The sequence below is a fragment of the Hypomesus transpacificus genome, chromosome 15, assembly GCF_021917145.1.
Source record: "Hypomesus transpacificus isolate Combined female chromosome 15, fHypTra1, whole genome shotgun sequence".
Classification (NCBI taxonomy): Eukaryota; Metazoa; Chordata; class Actinopteri; order Osmeriformes; family Osmeridae; genus Hypomesus; species Hypomesus transpacificus.
The window spans coordinates 2,076,900-2,099,312 of NC_061074.1; the positions used below are offsets into that span (position 1 = coordinate 2,076,900).

The window sequence follows — 22,413 nt, forward strand, 5'->3', positions numbered from 1 at the left end:
GTTTAAACATTAATAATGTATAGGTCTACTAGATATTTCTCGAGCCCGTGCTCTACCTAATATGCGCAATAAAGGTAGCGTTAAACAAGGGAAAGGATGGAGAACTCCAATTGGATAATTGATTAATTGGATAATAATAACTGACCAGTAATGACTCTAGAAGTAGATGACGACTGCTGGTTAACTGATATTTGTTGCAGGGAATGAACAGGACTCGTGCTGCCCACGCTGCACAGCTCGGATGTGCAATTAGTTATTGGTGTTGTAATAAAAAACTGTTTATTTTATACCTTTTGTTTTATGTAGTTTATCTAACGCCGTAGGTTTCCTGGTTCTTGCGCATGTGCTTTAATACCTGCTATATTACTGTGGACAGAGTACGAGAAGCCACTGTTGTTGAGTTAGCTACAAACCCTTGTGGTTTGACTGAGTCGCTTTTCCCGGGGTAATGCCATGGAACCTGTTTTTGATCTAGCCACTCAGCATCTAGATAGGAACACAGAGACGGGAATGCGTTGTTGGGGCTTCACGATTTCAACCCTGTAACATGGATAATGATATGTATGTTCATTGGAGAGTAGAGGATGTGTGTGTGTAATGCTGGTTTAGGTGTCCGCCCACTGAGTTGTCTGATCGGAGGGCAGGCAGGCAGAGTGTAAAATGGCGCACAGCTGTCGGTGGCGGTTCCCTGCTCGGCCCGGAGGGAGCAGCAACTCGGGCACCGGGAAGAGAGCGGGCCGAATCCGGGTCACTGCCTCTCTCCGACCGGGCACAGGGACTTACCCTAACACGACCGGCCTCGGACCTGGGTTTGATGCTGCGTTACAAGTCTCCTCTGCCATCGGTAGCAACCTGCAGAAATTTCGGGATGTTTTGGGAGAGTCGAGCGGCTCCAGCAGTGGAGAGGTAAGGACCAGTTTGATAGCTGGTGTGTGGTTCATGACTATAGTGAGTGTTACACTATAGTAACTTGATATTTGGTTAGCTATCTAAGTAGGTAGGTCCACCAAGAGTTTCACGTCTCATGCCCCCAGCTTGGTAGGTGAACTTGCTGACAATCTAGGTAGCAAGCTGGCTAGTTCAAGTCAACTTTTATTAACTGGCTAACTTAGCAAGCTTGTTAGCATAAGACCGTTGGCCTTTCTGGCTAGCATCAGTGAGGCAATCAAAACAATTAATTTGAGCTAACGTGGGCTATAGTAGTCCTTTTCCCAAAATTGTAGGAATGTCTTAGCTAAGTTAGTTAGCTTGCTAGCTAGTGGAGGAACTAGCTAGTTCATCATATGAACAGCAGAATTCACATGAAGAGGATCATTCACGACCCCGCTTAGCTAGTAGCGTATGATAACTTGTTTAGCCAGCCTTCAGCTCCCTGTATAGGTACTTGTGTTTGAAGTATTGAGTAGTTACTCGTGTCAAGCCGTTACTGCTAGCGCAATTCACACAGACTGACACTCAGAATTGATGCGTTATTTTGAGGCTACTGACTAGCGGGAAAGGTGCAGGAGATGACTGTGATTCAGGCTAGAAAGGGAGTTTATAATAAAGGTTTTTTAGCTGGCAAGACTTGTTCCCCGTACCTTGCTAGCTAGGGTTTGGTGAGTCTGAGTGTGTGTCTGGTGCCATTTGGTGCCCTGGAAGCAACTGTTCGACTCCCCATATGGCTAGACGGCTTGAAAACAAAACATGCAGGGAAGAGGGCAAGATACGAGTTGTGGTCCACGCTCGTGCGGCCAACTTATCTTGTTTAAAATCTTATCTTCCCATCCTATCAGAAAAATTGAAGTATCCGACAAACTCATTTATTCGAAGTGCTTCTCTAGAAAAAGCAAGTGCTTGCTGCCAGGTGTCAAATCTTGGAACAGTCTCAGCTTTTCAGGAGCGCTAGCGCAAGCTACTGTAGCTGAACGTAGCGACTATGGGCTAGTTACCGTGCCAAACCAATTCGTGTGTGCTATTACCAGAAGTATTCTGCTTAAGTTGCAGCGTGACTACTTGGGGGTTATTATTATGTTGATCGTGAAACAAAGATGGCCAATACGTTTGCTTCCATGATTTTGTAGTTAGCTTGAACGCACGCCTAGCTTGCTAGCTAGCTAACGTTTGCCAGTCAGTGTGCACCAGCACTACGCACTACGCCACGCTAGCCATGGGAGCACTTGGTGATGCATACAAGGAAAATGGGAGGTGGACATGTTTTCCCCCTCTCCACACAGTGCGTAGCTAGCATAAAAATAGTCGGAATTGTGGTAACTGCTTGCAGAAGAGGCGTGCTGGAGCAGAGGACGCTAAAAAAAACATATGGCGAGAGTCTGGAGGGTTTCATCAGACGTAAAGGGCTGTGTTTAGTTCTTATTATTCCATATTAGCAGTGGAGTACTGACAGGGCGCTCTTCAGCTACAATAACAACGAGGCTGGACGGACCTTGTGATGTGGGGGTGTGTTCGCTTTAGCGAACTACCATCTTCCTTTTCCATGATGAGCACGCGTCCGTTGCAGTGGGAGTAGACCGTACGCGTATTCACCACTGTTGTCGAACCGTAGATGTTCTTGTGAACCACTAATTGTTTGTAAACATTCAAAAGTAACGTTTATTTTTGAGTACACGCATCCCGCTAAACTGTTGTACAGTACACACTGTTCTGATGTTGTGATTGGTCTGCATTACGGTCCATACCTCAATGAAATGTAACCGCTCGCCTCTAAAGTGGTCCCCACTGTATTGAAGAAGAGTCTCGGATGAAACACCGATCCAATTCAATTTACATCCCATCCGGCGGTGTTAGTATAAGATTGATTAAACACATGAGATCAAACATTAAAATCCACTGCCTTGATCTTGACTGCTTTAGGCACAAGTGATAATTTTCAGGAGGAACTGTATAGTTTGTCTAGTTTGAGTGAATAGTGCCTCAGGGCTTCCAGCCTTTCTGCAGATAAGAGGAGCACAGAGGAGGGGAGGATGAGGGGCTGCTATCTGGAGGGATGGGGGCAGATGTCCCAGAGGAGGCACCGGTACAGGGACGGTGTGGACACAGCATGGTGGTTCTATTGAGAGGGGATGTTGCGTCTGGCCAGAGAGGCGATACTGGGATTGTTCTGGCTCACTGTTGCCTGCTGGGAAGCTTGTAGCCAGACAAACTGCCCCCCCCCCCCAATCCCCCTATCCCGCCTTCCAGGCAGGCCTAAATCTATTCACACACACACTCTCGTCTGAGGCAGAGAGCAACTTTTCTTCTGACAGCTGCCACTTTGGAATAGATTAGGGAGACCTATTGGGGCGCCTCAAAAGGGGCTTGTGTTGCTGTTGTTGTCCAAATGGAAGCATTTGCTGGCTTTTGTCGCTGTGTGTCGAAAATTAATCTTCCTGATCCATCCAAATGTTAGTATTGTGTTTAGTGGCTACTGGCTAGCCTAACCACCGCCAATGTTGACTTTTAGGGGAACCAAACCCCCCTCTCTTCCCTCAGTGTCAAACACACACACACCTCTCTCTTTGTTTTTCTTTTTTGGGTAATTGTTTTCTTTTGCTCTCCTACTGTCTAGTTGCTCAGGCTCCCTGCTCCGTCTGGCCCCAGATTAAGACCAATGTTTAATCACTCATACAGAAGTGAGGGGCGGTGAATAAAGGTATCAGACCCGGTTCTTCTCTGCCCCACTGGATTTATATAACTGGTGTGTTTGAGTGGAAGGACTCTGGTCTGGCAGGTGTTTGGCCTATTTACATGAACAAGCCCCCCTCTCCCTCCCCCCAGACCTTCCCCCCAGACAGCGTGTGGACGGGAGGAGGAAGCTTTGTGTCATCCTTTATTCCAGCTCTCCCTAAGTGCGGGCGGCTGAAAGAGTGCAGGCTGAGGTATCAAAGGCTGGGGGAGTGCCCCCCCCCCCTCCCTCAGGGAGCACGCTGGGGGGGATTAGTCACAGGCCCTTCCAGCCATGGCTTTATGCTGCAGCCGGGCAAAGGGCTTTCACCTCCTCTTCAGAAAGGGACCACTGTGTATGAGTGTGTGTCTCCCCCCACACACACAAACTTTATGTCCTTTATTGCACCTCTTCAGCCTTTGTTTTGACTAGCACTCTAGTGTGCGAGTATTTCAGTCTCCTTGTCTGTCTCAGTCCCTGTCTATCCCTATATGTCACTCTCCCTGCCTGTCTCTCCCTGCCTGTCTCTCCCTGCCTGTCTCTCCCTGCCTGTCTCTCCCTGCCTGTCTCTCTCAGTCCCTGTCTGCCTGTCTGCTCTCAGTCCCTGGCCTGCCTCTCTGGTGCTCCAGGTCCGCTGCTCCCTGTCCTGACTTGGTGGGTGGGAGGTGTTGGAACATAAGGCATCAGTCAGCAACACCAACATGAACTCCTGTGCTTGCCTCCAGGACGAGGTGTCGCGTGGGTCTGAGCTGAGCCTCGCAAATGTGAGCAGAAACTCTGCCTTTCAACACTTTGCCTTTAATCACCAGGAACACATACCAACCTTTTGGTGGACACGGCCTCGGGCTAATTAGCTTGGCTTAGGCTTTGCTCACATTTGCTGGCCAGCTAAAAATGCAACACCTATTCCTAGAGTGAGATGTCTCTTGTGCAATGGCTCACTGGCCCGTTCGATTGGACTTCCTGTTTTTCCTGCGGATTCCAGGAAGGATTGTGACATCACAGGTGTGTACTACGTGGTGATGTCATCCTGCTGAGATTCCAAGAAGAAACCAGGGTCTGACTGGGGGGGGGGATGGAAGGACAGAGCCACAGAGCGACTGAGAAGTTAACTAGAAGCAGCAGCCAATTATAAATGGGAAGTATTTTCATGTGGGAGGTATGTTCTGTTTGAGAGTCTCTGCTGCAGCAGTGTGGCTAGGGGTGAGGGGTGGGGGGTAGGTTGTAGTAATGAGAGGTTTAGAGACTAGCTGAAGGGAATCAGTACTCTATCAAATATCCCCCAGTGGTACAGCTAATGATCACGTACACTACTTGATGTGGCTAAGTGGGCTGCCAGTGATGAGATGTGTGTGTGTGTGTGTGTGTGTCTGAACATCTTTAAACAAGCTATTTGCTTTGTTGACAGCTACAGTAGACTCTTCTGGAAAGCCTTCTTTAACAAGCCTTGTTGGAGGTCCTAAACCGTCGCTCTAAGCCTGATTTCTCCTCCTGGTTGTCCTAGCGAGGGGACGCCCATCCCCACTCACCTCCCACACCTGGGTAGCAGCGAAGGGGCCCATCACAGCGGCCTCTTCCCCACATCCGGCTGAGGCCTGAAGAGAGGCTGCCAGGGGCTGTCCCAGTGAACCGATATTAGCATACTGATACTAGTCACTTCCTCCTAGTCAAACCTGCATCTCACCAAACCTGTGGTAGGCTTAGATCGGTTTACCTCCAGTAGGCTTCTATCAGATCACCTCCAGTAGGCTTCGACATGATCACCTCCAGTAGGCTTCGACATGATCACCTCCAGTAGGCTTCGACATGATCACCTCCAGTAGGCTTCGACATGATCACCTCCAGTAGGCTTCGACATGATCACCTCCAGTAGGCTTCGACATGATCACCTCCAGTAGGCTTCGACATGATCACCTCCAGTAGGCTTAGACATGATCACCTCCAGTAGGCTTAGACATGATCACCTCCAGTAGGCTTAGACATGATCACCTCCAGTAGGCTTAGACATGATTACCTCCAGTATGCCTCTATCCAATAAACTGCGGTAGGCTTAGATATGATGACCTGATTCAGAGCACCTCAATGTCCAGATGAACACGATGGAGATCTAAAACACCCCAACCACAGGGTAGCCAGGGTAACGGTAGGGTAACAGTAGACTGCTGCAGGTTTGTTTTCCAGCATGGAGAGAAAGAGAGGCAGGTAGTGAGCGTTACTACAGCAGCCTGCTTCTCCTCATCCCCCTCTCCTCTCCTGGGAGAGGTTGAAAATAGAAAACCAGGATACTACACTACTCTGTCCTCCCCACCCCCATCCTCAGCCCGCTAACCTCTAGCTGTACTCTTGCTGTAAGCTGCGTTACACACCATGTTTACTACTTGCGGTCTCTCCCTCCCTCCCATGGACACACACACAGGGAGGGAGGGGGGTGTGTGTGTGTGACACACATCTCTGTCCTGTTTGGACAGAGACATAGTAAGCTTCTGTGTTAGCCTGATCAAGCCCCACCTCCTTTCATCCTCCGGTTGCCCCGGGAGACGAGGCGGACTCTGCTGCTGTACCATGTGGTGGAAATGCTGCTCCCTACCTCTCCCTTCTTTCCTTCCTTCCTCCCCCCCTCCCTCACTTCCCTGCCTCCTTCCTCCCCTTTCTCTCTCCACGCCCCCCCCCCCCCCTATTCTCGCTCCTTCCTTTCCATCCCGGCCTCTCTCCTTTTCCCCTGTTTTCCTAGCGCTCCTCCTTGCTTCTCTCCTTCATCCCCTTTATCTCTCCATCCCCCTCTTTCCCCCTTCCCCTCTTTTCTTTCACAACCACTCTCTTCTTCCTCTCATCTCTTTTTCATCTCTCCCCCCTATACTTTTCTCTCTCCTTCTCCCCCTCTTCCTCCTCCCCCCTCCCTCCCTCCCCCCGTCCCTCCCTCCTCCCTCTCTGTCTCATGTTCTGCTTGTTTACATCTTGGCTCTGTGGTTGACGCGTAGGGGTGGGTGTGTGGCTGACGTGAATCGGAGGGGGGAGGGATGTGTTTGCCTGCCTGCCCGCCCTCCCGGCTGTGTGTGTATGTTTGTGTGTGTGTGCGCGCATGTGCGCACACGTGTGGGTGTATCGTGCGTTTGTGTGCTTCTGTATACATGCATGTGTGTGTGTTCATGGCTGTTTGCCTGTTTGTGTGTGAGCTGCATTTCCTGCCCAAGGCAGAGTTGTGATGTCGTTGAGAGCTACTATTCCCCGCCCCCTGCCCCTACTATGCCCTGCCCCCTGCCCCGTTCTGTCACCTAGCAGCCTGGAAGGGGGAGGTGTAATGCTAAGGGAGGGAGAAACTCAGAGAGACAACGAGATGGGTTAGAAAGAGAGAGAGAGATTGAGCGATATGGGGAAGAGAGAGACATGGGGAGAGAAAGTGAGAGAGATGTGGGAGGGCGAGAGAGTGAGTGAGTGAGTGAGAGAGAGATGGGGAAGAGAGTGAGTGAGAGAAAGGGATGGGGAAGAGAGTGAGTGAGAGAGAGAGATGGGGAAGAGAGTGAGTGAGAGAGAGAGATGGGGAATAGAGTGAGAGTGAGAGAGAGATGGGAGAGAGGATGCCTTGTGTTGCAGCTGACGTGTCCTCCCCTACCTGGCTTCATCCGCTCCAGTGTTGACAGCAGGTTTGCTGGCAGCTCGTAACCACAGCTCTGATCAGTACGACATGTACCATGCTAAATAAAGTTACCCTGACACTATGGACTGCACGCGTGCATTGTGTTGTGATCTCATCACTGGCCGGCAGTGCGTTGACCTGGAGGTGTGTGTGTGTGTGTGTGTGTGTGTGTGTGTGTGCACACATGCGTGAGTGTAGCGTCTTAGACAGCAGCTGCCCTACAAACTGGGACCGAAGGGCTTGGCATGACTGCAGTACTACACGCAGCTATAAATAAAGATGAAATGACACGCCCCCCTCACTCCTTCTCTCTCTCTCTCTCTCTCTCTCTCTCTCTCTCTCACTCTCTCACACACACACCTACCTTCTATGCTATGCTGTGAGGATGAACAGCACAAAAAGACTGACAAGTGATGAGAAGCCCCAGGGATGCTGACTTGGCCCTCCCCTCTCCTGCCCTGAGGGCATCTGGTCGGGGGTCGGGGGGGGGGGCAACTGGCATAAGGTGGGCTAGGACAGATAATAAGCCTGTATTTGGGACATGGCATTGATTGAAGGAGATTAGAGAGAGCGTATTTCTATGCCTGCGTGTGTGCGTTTGATGTGGTGGCTGAGACCGCCCTCTCTGGGTGGGACGAATCAGCTTAGTGGCGAGGCTACAGAGGAGACAACAGGACTCTTAGCAGGCCAGACGTGGAGAGACCCTGACAGTGCGAGAGAGAATCCGCGTGCGTGTGACTGTTTTTGAGGGATGGTGTGTGAGATAATGGTGTGAGAGTGTGTGTGTGTGTGTGTGTGAGAGAGTGTGTGAGAGAGAGCGTGTGTGTTTGTGTGAGAGAGAATGTGTTTGTGTGTGTGTGTGTGAGTTAAGGCTCAGGGCCGTCGGTAGCTTTCGGCACCTCATCATGACAGCAGGGAGACAGAAATGGAGAGAGAAGTCGAATGAGTCAGCAGCAAAGAGATTAGACACACACATACACACTGTCGTTTCTGACATGTGTGTGTGTGTGTGTAGATAATTGTGGTTCTCAGTCCACAGATGAATCAGGAAGAATGTAGGGCAGGTATCAGTAATGTTATGAGGCCGGTCTGCTAGTCTCTCGTTACCCAGCTCTCCACAGCTGCTGCAGCTCTGCAGGAGACTTCCGGCATGTTCCGGATGGACGAGGCAGCAGGCCTTATCATATCTCTCCTTGTCTGTGCTCCGCAGGACGAAGCGTTTGGGGGTTTTGGTACCGTCAGTGAACACAGCAGAGTACAGAGCCCAGTGCATGCTGCAGAGGGTAAGCACACGCACACACACACACACACACACACACACACACACACACACACACTGATGGATATGAGTGTGTGTGTGAGAGTAAATGCACATGGGGAAAAAGTGTACACTTGTGTTTTCTTCTGTTACCGTCTTACCGAGTGTGTGTGTGTGTGTGTGTGCGCGCGTCCAGGTCCTCCATGGCAGGAGAAGAAGCCCAGAGGCCGGCCCCCCAGAACGCCGACTGCCCAAAAAGCAGCATTGGGCCTCGTCCCCCCTTCCTCCTCCCCTTCCTCCTCCTCTTCCTCGCCAGCCATGGGGCGACCGGATGGCGCTGAGCAGCCGGGTCAGAAGGTGAAGCGTCTGCCCGGCAGGCCCCCTGGCTCCGGGGAGAAGAAGCGGGGGCGACCGCCCACCGTGGGCACCCAGAGACCCTGGCACCCCGGGGAGGAGGGCAGGCCGGCCGGGCCGGAGCAGGAGGACAACGAGGACAAGGACAGGAAGTGGTCCAAGCGGACGCCGCTGGGCTCGGTCCAGCAGCAGGACCCCGAGGCGAAGGGCGGCGACGCCAAGCTGACCAAGCTGAAGCGCCTCCGCGAGGTGAAGCTCAGCCCGCTCAAGTCCCGCCTCCAGGCCATCGCCAGGAAGGGCGTGGCCGCGCCGGGCGTGCCGCGACGCCGACGCGGGCGGCCGCCCTCCGCCGAGCGCCTCAAAGCTCAGGCCGCCGCCCAGGCCTCGGGCCTGGAGGGGAACCACAAGGCTGCGAGGGGGAGAGACTCCCACCCTCCCCTGAGCCCGGAGCCCCCCTCGCCAGCCACCTCGCCGCCGGCCTCCCCGTCCCCCTCCAGGCTGGGCCGGCCCCTGGGCCTGCGGCAGAGCCCGCGGCACATCAAGCCGGCCAGGATGGTGCCGCCCGCCAAGCGCACAGACGCCACCATCGCCAAGCAACTGCTGCAGAGGGCCAAGAAGGGGGTGCAGATGAAGAAGCTGCTGGGGAACGAGGCGGCGGCCATCGGGGCGCCGGGGGCGGCGGGCGGCGAGGGCGGCATCCGCCGCAGGAGGCGGACCCAGCTGAAGAACATCCGGCAGTTCATCATGCCGGTGGTGAGCACCGTGTCGCTGCGCATCATCAAGACGCCCAAGCGCTTCATGGAGGACGAGGGCGGCTTCGGGGCTCCGCCCCCCCACGTGAAGGTGCCCAGGTTGGAGGCGCCCCCTTCCGTCGTCGCGGCGGCGGCAACCGCCCCCCCTCCCTCCTCGGCCTCCCCCGTCCAGGCCTCCTCAGCCTCCAACGCCGGGACGCCCACCCCTTCCGACTCCCTCCCTCCCCCGCCGGCCCCCTCCGCCGCTGCCCCCACGCCTGGCGCCCCGCCCCCGGCGGCCGGCATGCTGGCCAGTGGCGGCGCCACCAACGGCCGGTTCAGCAGCAGCGCGGCGTCCTGCGGCTCCATGTCCCAGCACTCCTCCCAGCTGTCCTCGGCCGAGTCATCCCGCTCCAGCAGCCCCAGCCTGGACGACTCGTCGTGCGACTCCCAGGCCTCGGAGGCCACGCAGGCCCCGTCGGAGGCCGAGCACCACCACGGGCGCGGGCGCTCCTCCTCCCCCCAGGCGGAGCTGCACGCCTCGCGGCCCCCCTCGCCTCCCTCGGAGCCGGAGGTTCTGGTGGAGCGGGGCCGGCGAGGTCGGAGAGGCCAGGGGTCGGGGCGGGGCAGCGTCGGGGGGCGGGGCAGGGGCATCCTGACCAGTGGGAAGAAGAAGGCCATCATCAGCCCCGCCACGGGGGTCCTCATGTCCTCCTCCGCCCTGGCCGCCTCCCAGCAGGCCTCCTCCACCGCCTCCTCTTCCTCGTCCCCCCCCGCCCCCCCCGCTCCTCACCCCCCCTCAGCCGCCCCAGTCCGCCGCCGCCAACGCGGGCGGCCCCGTCAGCGAGCACCACTCCCAGTCCCCCTGGATCCTGCCGCACCCCATCGCCCCCTTCCTGCAGACCCCGGCCTCGCTGGACAAGCGAGGGGGCAGCAGGTCCATCCTGAGGGAGCCCACGTTCCGCTGGACCTCCCTGGCTCGCTCCCAGCACCACTACTTCTCCTCCGCCAAGTATGCCAAGGAGGGCCTGATCAGGAAGCCCGTCTTCGATAACTTCCGCCCGCCGCCTCTCACCGCCGAGGACGTGGGCCTGATGCCTGGCGGGGGCGGGGCCGGGGGCGGGGTCACGCCAGGGGGCTTCCCAGCCCAGGGAGGGGGGTCCGGGTCCGGCTCCGGCTCCGGCTCGCGCCTCTTCTCCCCCCTCCACCACCACCATCACCAGCCCCCATCCTCAAGGTTCGAGCCGCCCCCTCTCCAGAAGCGCAGTCTGCTGCGAGCCCCGCGCTTCACCCCCAGCGAGGCCCACTCCCGGATCTTCGAGTCCGTCACCCTGCACTCTTCTTCGGGCAGCAGCCCCGGGTCGCTGTCCCCCCTCCAGACCTCCAGCTCGTTACGGTCAATCAGACGCAAGAAGAGGCGGGCCCTGGGAACTTTGCGCAGCCAGCCACGGTCCCCGTCGCACTCCATGACCCGGCGAAGCAGCCAATCAGGGGGCCAGGCGTCCGGGCGGGGGGCGTCGGATCTGCCGGGGATGGGGGGCTCTGTGTCCGGCTCTCTGCCCGTGGCGGGGGGCGGGGTGGGGGCGCCCCCCAACCCTCTAGTCACTAGTGCCTTAACTCCTGCCTCCTTCAGCACCTTCTCCAGCCCCGGGGCCCTGGGCCTGCCCTCGCACGCCTCCTCCGACAGCAGGAGGGCGGCTGCCGGCATGGCTTCTTCCTCCTCCCAGCTCTTCCCTCTGTTTGCTTCCAGCTCACAGGAGCCAGGCCGGGGGGGCGGGGGGAGGGCCGAGGGGGGCAGGAGCGCCACGGCCCCCAAGGAGAAGGACAGGGACATGGAGAAAAGCAGGGAGCGAGAGAAGGAAAACAAGAGGGAGGGGAGGAAGGAGTGGGAGAAGAGGGGAGGGAAGGTCTCCACGCCCGACGCCTCGCCTAGCCCCGCCTCCAGCCTGTTCTCCGCCGAGGGAAGGGAGACGGACGACTGCATTTCATCCCTCGCTCCAAAAAAGACTCCCGGCCGAAAGAAGCCGGCATCCGTGGACTCTTCCTCCACCGAAACTCCGCCCACCGACAAGGGGGCGCTCCAGACCCCTCCCCCCTCCCTGTCCAAGGGTCGTCTGACCAAGAAGGGGCGGCCCTCAGAGAGGGGGGCAGACCCAGAGTTGGAGGACCAGGAGAGGGAGAAACCAAGTGCCCCAACCCAGCCAGCGGGTGGCGTCCCTGGGCAGGCGCAGGGCAGACAGGCCCCCGCCCCGTCTCTTTGCTCCATGCTGGCCCATGCAGACAAGCAGCCGGTGGCTGACAAGAGTGTGGCACGCGTGCTGAGGAAGGCTAAGGACCAACTGTTCAGTATCGAGAAGATCAAGTCCCTCAAACCCCCCGACCAGCCTAAAGCCCAGGTCTGTCTCCTCTGCTCTCTCTCTCTCTCTCTCTCTCTCTCTCTCTCTCTCTCTCTCTCTCTCTCTCTCTCTCCCTCTCCCTCTCTCTCTCTCTCTCTCTCTCTCTCCTCATCTCTCCTTCTCTGACTCATCCTGCCCTCCCTTTCTTCTTGCTCTCCACCTCATCGTCTTGTTTTTGCTCTCCCTATCTGCATCTCTCACGTCGCAGACTTCCCTTTGATATTGACACTTGTGTGGGTTTATCTGAACTCAGTTGATCCTGGTTGGTGTCTCACCCTGGCCGTACACGCCCCAGTACTGTGACTCTGAATACTCCCTAAAGAGTTATTACTCAGAGTGAAACCTGTTGACAGGAAAGTCCCAGAAAGGGGGTTATGTTAGGGGAATTCTGGCAACCTCATGCATTATGCAGCGAGAGTCTCAGGGACTGGTCTGAAAGTTCCTTTGTGTAAAAAAACACTCAAAACGATCAACCCAACCCAGGCACCGGTACTGAGGTGACTGTGTCATGCGAGGGGGTGCGTTCGTTTTCATACTTTCGTGGCTGTGTGTTTCAAACCGTTGACGACAGTAAAGACGTGGAGCTGAGGCTCTCCTCCCCTGTGGCAGATATGCACATCACATGTGAACCTTAACTTCTCTATTTCCGAACATGTCCATATCTGAACTTCTCTATCTCGACACATATCTATATCTTTGCTTCTCTTATTAATACATACACATATCCTTACTTATATTTTGAAATATATATCTGACTTTTCTTTATTTAAACATCTGTACCTTTACATCTGACTTCTCTAGATGTAAATATATCAATTATATTTATTTCTCCATATCTAAATACATCTGCATCTGAATGCATCTGTGGACTTCTCCACATCTGAACACGTAGCTGCAGTAGCTGTGTTGTGCTATTTCTACGTTCTGCCCTGTTCCAGCGCACAGATTTGGACAGACAGGATCAGACTGTGCTGTGTGTCCTGTCTAGCCTCCATGTGGTTGTTGACGTGTGTGTGTGTCCAGGGTCAGGAGAGCGATTCGTCCGAGGCGTCCGTCCGCGGCCCTCGCATCAAACATGTGTGCCGGCGTGCGGCCGTGGCGCTGGGGCGGAACCGGGCCGTGTTCCCTGACGACATGCCCACCCTCAGTGCCTTGCCCTGGGAGGAGAGGGAGAAGATCCTGTCTTCCATGGGGAACGACGGTGAGAACCACAACCACCCCTAGAATCGCATCAGAACCACAGCCATGCTAGAATCACATTAGAACCAAACCACACCCAGACAATTGATAGTGATTTAGCCCACAAGGCCGCTTTACTTATCAAAACTAAGTTAAGTTTGGATGAACTTGTGTACTGTGGTTGCTTTGGTGATTATCAAACGTAGAGCACAATGCACTCCATTCTTAACACAAAGGTTTAGGCTGCCATCTCTCTTGAGTAGATCAGTATTTTCTTGGGTCTCATTCACTTCCTGCTTCCAAACACCCTGGCTCTGTAGACAAATCATCAGTGGCGGGTTCAGAGGAGGCGGAGCCACAGTCCCCGCCCATCAAGCCGGTGACCCGCAACAAGTCTCTGCAGGAGGCCCCGCCCAGGAAGGGGCGTCGGTCTCGTCGCTGCGGCCAGTGCCCCGGCTGCCAGGTGCCTGAGGACTGTGGTGTGTGCACCAACTGTCTGGACAAGCCAAAGTTTGGGGGACGCAATATCAAGAAGCAGTGTTGCAAGTGAGTCTGGTGGCGATGTTGTAGGTGGTGAGAGTGAAAGAGTGAGTGAGTGTGTGTGAGAGAGTGTGAGTGACAGAGTGTGATTGAGAGAGTGTGAGTGAGAGTGTGTGTGAGAGAGAGTGTGAGAGTGTGTGTGAGTGAGAGAGAGAGTGTGTTTGAGAGTGTGTGAGTGTGTGTGTGTGTGTGTGAGAGAGAGTGTGAGAGAGACAGTGTGTGTGTGAGAGTGTGTGTGAGAGAGTGTGTGTGAGAGAGTGTGTGTGTGAGAGTGTGTGTGAGAGAGAGTGTGTGTGAGAGTGTGTGCGTGGGTCTAAAGTGGTGTCTCCTCTTCTCCCAGGGTGAGGAAGTGTCAGAACCTCCAGTGGATGCCTTCCAAGATGATCCTCCAGAAGCAGGGCAAAGGTCAGCCACGTCCTCACTCCCATCAATCTCTCTGTCTGTCTGTGGGTCTCCTCGTCTTTCTCTCCTCGTCTATCTTTCTCTCTCTCTCTCTCAGCCACTTCCTCACTCCTATCGCTCTGTTTCCCTCTCTCTATCCTTGTATCTTTCTTCATTTATTTTTCTCTTTCTCTCACTCACTCTCTCTCTCTTGCTCCCCTCTATCTCTATATCTGTGTCTTGTTCCTCATCTCTCTCTGAAGAAAGCTTTTATCTGTTTCATCCTTCAGGCAAGAAAGACAAGAAGAAGAAGCTCACCGATAAGAAGGAGGGGCTTGTGAAAGGGCCAATAACAGAGTCCGGTCTCAAGACGGCCACGCCCATTCTGAAGGAAGAGCCTCCACGCAGGAAGAGTGAGACTCCTCCCCCGAAGGCAGGCGAGGAGAAGCAGTCGTCTCCACCCTCCACCCCGAGCGAGCCCCCTCAGCCCCCCAGCTCAACCCCCACCCCTGCCCAGACACCAGGCTCTACCCTAGAGGCAAAACAAGCGCCACCCCCAACCAACCAGAGCACTAAGAAAGGACCGAAGTCACAGCAGCCCACCCCTCCCTCCTCTTCCTCCTCTTCCTCCTCCTCTTCTTCCTCCTCTTCCTCCTCTTCCTCCTCCTCTTCTCCGTCCCAGAGCTCCCCGTCTCCTCCTGCCCAATCCCAGCTGCCCTCCCAGCAGCAGCAACGCCCTTCACCCAATCAGGCGCCGCCAAAAAAGGATGCCCTGCCCAAGGTCCCGCCCTCAGAGCCTAAGAGGAAGCCCCAGCCACAACCCGGTCTGGCCACACCCCCACCAGACACAGGTCAGAGAACTGTCCAGAGATCCATGCTAATTGTTGTTGTTGAGGTTTTAGGGGTGTATTTGATTCGTACCACCTGATGTGCCTGTGTGGGTGTGACTGACACTTCAGGACCAACAGAAAGGCTCAAAGGGGAGGCTTGTGCCCACCTTGTGCACAGTGATCAACCGTGGCAGTGTAACATCACATTCTTATTTGTCTTGTTGTCATGTGGGCCTACTGTTACTGACCCTCCTCCCTCCCTCTGTATGTCCGCTCCACCCCTCCGTGCAGCGTACGAGTCGAATCCGCAGCACCTGAAGAAGTCGTCGGGGCGCTCCCTCCCCTCTCCCCCTCTGAAGCCCAGGCAGAAGGAGCGGGAGAGGGAGAAGGAGAAGGCCCCCGCCCCCAGAGCCCTGAGCAGCAGCCGGGCTTTAAACTGGCAGAGCACTCCCTCGGGGGGGCGGCCCTGGCCCCGGGCGCCCTGGGACGGAGTGCACCGCATCCGACTGGACTTCCAGCGCCGGGCCGCTGAGCCGGACAGGGTGTGGCAGGCCGGCGGGCTCAGCCTCCTCACCTCCACGCCCATCACGCCTCGCGTCATCTGCTTCCTGTGCGCCAGCAGTGGCAACGTCGAGGTGAGGGGGAGGGGGGTTCTGTAAATACCTATTGACATTAAACAGCAATCAAAGTAAACATCAATATTTGATATGCATGGATGGTGGGGGGGAGACTGGGTGTTTAGCAAGCACACTAACACACACTAGCACACACTAACACACACTCTGACGGCCTCGCTCTCTTCCTCTCCAGTTTGTCTTCTGCCAGGTGTGCTGTGAGCCCTTCCATCTGTTCTGCCTGGCCGAGGCAGAGCGCCCCCTGGAGGAGCAGAGGGAGAACTGGTGCTGCCGGCTGTGCCGCTTCTGCCAGACTTGCGGAAGGCAGCACCAGAAGACCAAAGTAAGTCCGGTCATCCTGGGACTAGGTGGAACTGGGTGGTACTGGGTGGTACTGGGTCTAGGTCGTAGTGGGTCTGCTCCATTATGATCTTGGTCCTATCTGGGTAAGGATGGAGGACAGTGTGATTGACTGCAGGAAGCTGTTATCCAAGGATGAAGCTTCCCCCCTTGCAGCTCTCAAACATGCTGAGAGAAAGCTACAAGTCCAAAGTGAATGAATTACTCGTCGGTGACGTTCAGAAACTGACCGAATCTGTTGGTATTTTTCCGTAGGTATTAATAGATTGTTGAGGTATTTTTCCATGACCTCATCAGCCTGCTCAGACAGTTGTGCATAGCTGTAGACATCAGCTGTTGTCTGGCTGGCCCTGTGGTTATGAATGAGGAAACAGAGCCCATTCTCAGTGGTCTAACCTCTCTGACATCTCTCTCTCCCCCCCTCTCTGACATCTCTCTCCCGCTTTCTCGCTCTCTCTCTCTCTCCCTCTCTCCTTCTCTCTCTCTCTCTCTCTCTCTCTCTCTCTCTCTCTCTCTCTCTCCCCCTCTCTCTCTCCTTCTCTCTCTCTCTCTCTCTCTCTCTCTCTCTCTCTCTCTCTCCCTCTCTCCCTCTCTCCCTCTCTCTCTCTTTCTTTCTTTCTCTCTCTCTCTCTCTCTCTCTCTCTCTCTCTCTCTCTCTCTCTCTCTCTCTCTCTCTCTCTCTCTCTCTCTCCCTCTCTCTCTCTCTCTCTCTCTCTCCCTCTCTCCCTCTCTCTCCCTCTCTCTCTCTCTCTCTCCCCTACAGCAGCCTCTGCTGGAGTGTGATAAGTGCCGTAACAGCTACCACCCCGAGTGCCTGGCCCCCAACCACCCCACCGCCCCCACCAAGAAGAAGAGAGTCTGGGTGCGTACGCACACACACACACAAGCGTGTCTCCATGATCACCACCAACCTCCTCCAGACCTCCATCCTCTCTCCCTCTGCAGGGGTGACTGTACTAACACTCCCGTGGTGTGTGTGTGTGTCTAGGTGTGCACCAAGTGTGTTCGCTGTAAGAGTTGTGGAGCCACCAAGCCCGGGAAGGCGTGGGACGCCCAGTGGTCACATGACTTCTCGCTTTGTCACGACTGTGCCAAACTCTTTGCTAAAGGTGAGTCGCCAGGGTGCCGCAGAAGTGCAATACCCACACGGCCCTGAGTGGCGCTGAACTAAAACAACCCTGAAACACCAACCAGAATTGAATATAGATAGAACTACAATACCCACAAAGCTGAGTAATGCTGAACTTCTGAACAAGCTGAACACATCCCTGAGATACCTGATGTATTTCTGCACGTGTGTGTGTGTTGCCCAGGTAATTTCTGCCCGCTGTGTAACAAGTGCTATGACGATGACGACTTTGACAGCAAGATGATGCAGTGTGGCCGCTGTGACCACTGGGTGCACTCCAAGTGTGAGGGCCTGACAGGTGAGAGACACTGGGGGGGCAGGGGGAGGAGGGGGTGACAGGTGAGAGACACTGGGGGGGCAGGGGGAGGAGAGGGTGACAGGTGAGAGACACTGGGGGGTCAGGGGGAGGAGGGGGGAGGAGGGCCTGACAGGTGAGAGACACTGGGGGGTCAGAGGGAGGAGGGGTGACAGGTGAGAGACACTGGGGGGTCAGGGGGAGGAGGGGGTGACAGGTGAGAGACACTGGGGGGTCAGAGGGAGGAGGGGGTGAGTGATGATGTGTGTTGACGGCATATCAGAGAGTGATGACAAGCGCAGGATGAGTGGGCTAACAAGTCTCTCGCTCTTTCTCCTTTTCTCTTTCTTCTTTCTCTCCCTCTCTCTTTTTCCATCTCTCTCAATGTCTGTCTCCTCTCTCTCTTTATCCCGTTCTCTCTCCTTTCTCTCTCCATGTCCCTCTCTCCTTCTCCCTCTCTCTGTCTCTAGATGAGATGTACGAGTTAATGTCCAAGCTGCCAGAGAGCGTGGCCTACACCTGCACCCACTGTACGGAGTGCCCCCCGGCCGAGTGGAGGACTGCCCTGGAGAGGGAGCAGCAGGCTGGGATCCGACAGGTCCTCACGGCCCTGCTCAACTCCCGCACCTCCACACACCTGCTGCGCTACCGCCAGGTGAGGCTGCACACACACACACACGCGCGTGTCCACACACCTGCTACACAGGCTGTCTCTCACACACACACACGCGTATCAACATATCTGCTACCACACACACACACACGCACACACACACACACACACCTGAGCCTCGGACACATTAGAAGACATGTACCATTTACAACACATGCTCACACACACACTCCTCCGCTCCGTCCTCCGCCCCCTCCTCAGGCGGTGATGAAGCCCCCAGAGCTGAACCCAGAGACGGAGGAGAGGCTCCCCTCCCGGAGGTCCCCCGAGGGCCCCGACCCCCCCGTCCTGACCGAGGTGGGGCCCCCCAGCGACTCCCCCCCAGACCTGGAGTCCGTGGAGAAGAAGATGGACCGAGGGCTCTACAAGTCTGTGGTAAGTTCCACTCCGCACTTACACGCATAAACACACGCATGCACACACATTTTGTCCGTCCATCCCTGTGGGGACTCAGAATTCAATCCCATTAAAAATTCAGTTTCCCCCAACCTCTAACATTAGCTGCAAACCTAACCTTAACCCCAAATCGACGCCTAACCATATCTCTTAACCTTAACAATAAAACTATACTTAACTCCTAACCCCAGCCCTTAACCCTTAATGTCATTCTAGCACAACCGTAACCCTAAACCCCTAAACAACCCTAGAAGTAGCAACGAAAGAAAAATTGATTTCTGTTCCCCACAAGGCTATTAAAACAAAGCCAATACACACATACGCCCACATGGACATACACTCTGATCTGAACAGTGTGCCACCCGCCAGCTAGCCAGGTGCACTCGGTTTGTTGTTCACAGGTGAGAGGAGATCACAGCCTCACACCTCCTGCACACAATGTCACCCTGCGGGAGAACATAACACAGACAGGCCTGTGTGAGAGTGTGTGTGTGTGAGAGAGAGTGTGTGTGTGTGTGTGGCGAGGAGGAGGGAGGTAGCTGACGAGAGAAGGCTGGGAGGGGAGGAAGGGAGGAGAGAGGTTCACTGAAAGGACACTTGTAACTTTCCGCGTGTGTGTTTCAGCTGGAGTTCAGTGATGACATTGTGAAGATCATCCAGGCAGCCATGAACAGTGATGGAGGCCAGCCAGAGAACCGCAAGGCCAACAGCATGGTCAAGAGCTTCTTCACACGGGTCAGTGACGACACCCACTTGCACACACCTGGGGCCTCTGTCTGGCCAGGGTGAACTGAATCAAATGCGCCTAAAGTAATCAGGCTGGTGTTAATTATGCTGCTATGGTTAACAACCACATTCCTCCCCCCCTTTACTTCTCTCTCTGTTACAGCAAATGGAGAGGGTCTTCCCTTGGTTTAAGGTGAAGGAGTCCAGCTACTGGGAAAGTCACCAAGTCTCCCCCAAGTGAGTGTCTCTCAGGTCCTTGTGTTTCCTCTGCTGGGTTTCTGTGTGTGTGTGTGTGTGTGTGTGTGTGTGTGTGTGTGTGTGTGTGTGTGTGTGTGTGTGTGTGTGTGTGACATGGGACAATCTTTCGAGGTGTACACACGGTCACATCAAGGATTCACTCTGAGATGATGTGCTGAATTAGTAATGTTGCTGAAGCTGATAGGGTTTCGATGGGGAGGAGGGGTGTTAGACCTGGTTGCTATGAGGTGGCTCGGCTTGAGGGGCTGGAGGAGGAGTTAGCTGAGATCTATAGGGAAGGGCGGGGGGGGGGGGGAGAGACCCCTCCACTTAGCTCTGCATCAGCTGTCTAGCCCTGCTTGGAGCCTTCAGTGTGTCTCTCTCTCCCTGTCTGTATTCATCATGCTCTTTCTCACCATGTTTCCTTTCTTCCTCTCACACGCTCTCTCTTCTATCTTGTTGTCTCTTTTTCTCACTCTGTCTGTTCTCTGCTCTTTCTCTCACTCTGCTCTTTCTGTCTCTCTCTCACTCTCTCTCTCTCTCTCTCTCTCTCTCTCTCTCTCTCTCTCACACACACACTCACACTCACTCTCTCTCCCCCTCTCAGCAATGTAAGATTACAGCTCCCTGACTCCCAGACAGGCTGTGGTGGACTTGTGGTTAGATAGCTGATCCAGCCCAATTGTTAAACAGCTTGTGTTTCAGGAGGACTTTTGATCAGGATAATCTAGGCTGTGCAGAGTTTAGAGAAGGGTTGAGGGTGTGCGTCTTCTATGCATGTGTCTCATTCATCTGTGTGTGTGTGTGTGTGTGTGTGCAGCAGTGGACTCCTCCCCCACGCTGTCCTGCCCCCCTCCCTGGACCACAACTACGCCCAGTGGCAGGAGCGTGAGGAGCAGTCCCGGGCCGAGCAGCCCCCCCTCATGAAGAAGATCATCCCGGCTCCCCGGCCCAAGACCCCTGGGGAGCCCGACTCCCCCACCTTCCCCGCGCCGCCTCCCCATCTGCCTCCGCCTCCCCCCCTGCTGCATGGTGAGGGCTGCCGGCGCTGTCACAGACTCAGCTCGGGCTCCGCTCTGCTCTCTGTTCTCCTGGTGGTAATGTGTGTGCGTGTGTTTCACTCTGACAGACCTGGGTCGTGAGGACAGTCCTGACGTCCTCCCTCCACCAGGGGTCAGTGACAACCGTCAGTGTGTTCTGTGTCTGAAGTACGGGGACGAGAACACCAACGTAAGTCTCGCCTCTCCACACACACACTCACACACACTCTCACACACACACACTCTCGCACACATATACAAAAACATTCACACTTAAACACACACATATAAAGAGCCTATAAGCAAAGCCTCATCGAATACCCTCTGTGTGTGTGTGTGTGTCTTCAGGAGGGCGGCCGGCTCCTGTACATGGGTCAGAATGAGTGGACCCATGTGAACTGTGCTCTGTGGTCGGCCGAGGTGTTTGAGGATGACGACGGCTCTCTGAAGAACGTCCACATGGCCGTGCACCGAGGGAGGCAGCTGGTGAGGCAGGAGGCCTCTCTAGAGGCAGGAGGGGTTGGGGAAGATGTAGAGAGCTGGCTGTGTAGACCACACATTCATGAATTGGCCATTTCTATAGCTTTTTATTGTCTGACAAGGTCACTTTCTAATGCGTGTGTGTGTGTATGGCCCTCCCTCCCCTCCCCAGCGCTGTGAGAGCTGCCAGAGGCCTGGGGCCACTGTGGGCTGCTGTCTGACCTCCTGCTCCAGCTCCTACCACTTCATGTGCGCCCGGCAGAAACACTGTGTCTTCCTGGAGGACAAGAAGGTCTACTGCCAACGCCACAGGGACCTCAGCAAGGGGGAGGTGAGAGCAAACCTGGTCTGTAGCCCGTGCCTGTCCCGTGTCCACTGTAGTGTCTGGAGCTTGCCTCTGGAGGGAGCCTGTAGTTCCTGTAACCCGCCTCTAGGGGGTGCCTAATCTGCCCTGTGTTGGCTGGAGCACTGCAGACTGTACCCTGCCTCTAGGGGGTGTCACTGTTGTGTTGACTGTAGTTCCTGTACCCTGCCTCTAGGTGGTGTCTGAGGCTGGGTTTGAGGTGACCCGGCGGGTTCTGGTGGACCTGGAGGGGATCAGCCTCAAGAAGAAGTTCCTCACAGGCCTGGAGCCCGAGAATGTGCACATGATGATAGGTGTGTGTGTGCGTGTGTGTGTGTGTGCGTGATAGACACTAGTACCTGTACTCTCCATTTGACTGACCCTCTGTGTGTTTCTGCAGGCTCTTTGACCATCGACTGTCTGGGAATACTGACTGAGCTGTCGGACTGTGAGCGCAAGCTCTTCCCCATAGGATACCAGTAAGGACAACCTGTTTGCAGTCAGATGCACTATATCAGAGTATAGCTTCAGTATACTAATACAGACCAAATCAGGGAAAAATCATGGAATGGTTATGAAAAAATTCATGAATGTCATGTGCTTTTTGTGTGCGTGTGTGTGTCCAGGTGTTCCAGGGTGTACTGGAGTACCCTAGATGCCCGCAAGCGTTGTGTGTACACCTGCAGGATCCTGGTGTGTCGCCCCCCAGTGGTGGACTCTGAGATGTCGGCTCCAGAAGAGAACCGCACCATCGCACACAGCCCTCTCTCAGGTACAGACACACATCAGTAGACATTCTTTTTCCGTGTTATTTATCAGTGTGAAGATGTACAGGGCCTCATGGTGTGTCTCTACCCCCCCCCCACCCCCCAGATAAAGAGCTGTCTCCGTGGTCGGACCCCTTCGACTCCCCCAAGCACTCTGACGCCCTGTCCCCCCCCACTACCCCTAAACTGAGGGTGTACTCCCGCAACAGGCACCCCAGCTACCCCCCCTGTCAGCGATCACCAGGGTCCAGACCTCTGCCCTCTCCAGGTAGACACGCCCACACACACACACACACACACATGCACATCCCATACACACACACACACATACATATACACACACACACACATCCCACACACACACACACACATCCTGTACACACACACATCCTGTGCCCGTCACACAC

At 55.1% G+C, this 22,413-nt stretch overlaps 1 protein-coding gene across 1 annotated transcript in view; it reads left to right on the forward strand.

Annotated features, from left to right (window-relative positions):
- The first annotated feature begins 633 nt into the window (after positions 1-633).
- kmt2a (lysine (K)-specific methyltransferase 2A) overlaps positions 634-22,413 on the forward strand; it is a 35,290-nt gene continuing 13,510 nt past the window's right edge. Inside the window, 25 exon segments of the mRNA XM_047035221.1 lie at positions 634-906; positions 8,488-8,560; positions 8,732-10,389; positions 10,391-12,016; positions 13,040-13,217; positions 13,516-13,741; positions 14,076-14,140; positions 14,407-14,967; positions 15,238-15,581; positions 15,757-15,903; positions 16,684-16,782; positions 16,909-17,029; positions 17,234-17,347; positions 17,815-17,999; positions 18,219-18,392; positions 19,038-19,148; positions 19,303-19,376; positions 20,197-20,408; positions 20,506-20,606; positions 20,765-20,902; positions 21,069-21,227; positions 21,436-21,553; positions 21,640-21,718; positions 21,866-22,011; positions 22,113-22,274. Of these exon segments, the coding sequence (XP_046891177.1) occupies positions 661-906; positions 8,488-8,560; positions 8,732-10,389; positions 10,391-12,016; positions 13,040-13,217; positions 13,516-13,741; positions 14,076-14,140; positions 14,407-14,967; positions 15,238-15,581; positions 15,757-15,903; positions 16,684-16,782; positions 16,909-17,029; positions 17,234-17,347; positions 17,815-17,999; positions 18,219-18,392; positions 19,038-19,148; positions 19,303-19,376; positions 20,197-20,408; positions 20,506-20,606; positions 20,765-20,902; positions 21,069-21,227; positions 21,436-21,553; positions 21,640-21,718; positions 21,866-22,011; positions 22,113-22,274 (7,117 nt within the window). The 5' untranslated portion in view covers positions 634-660.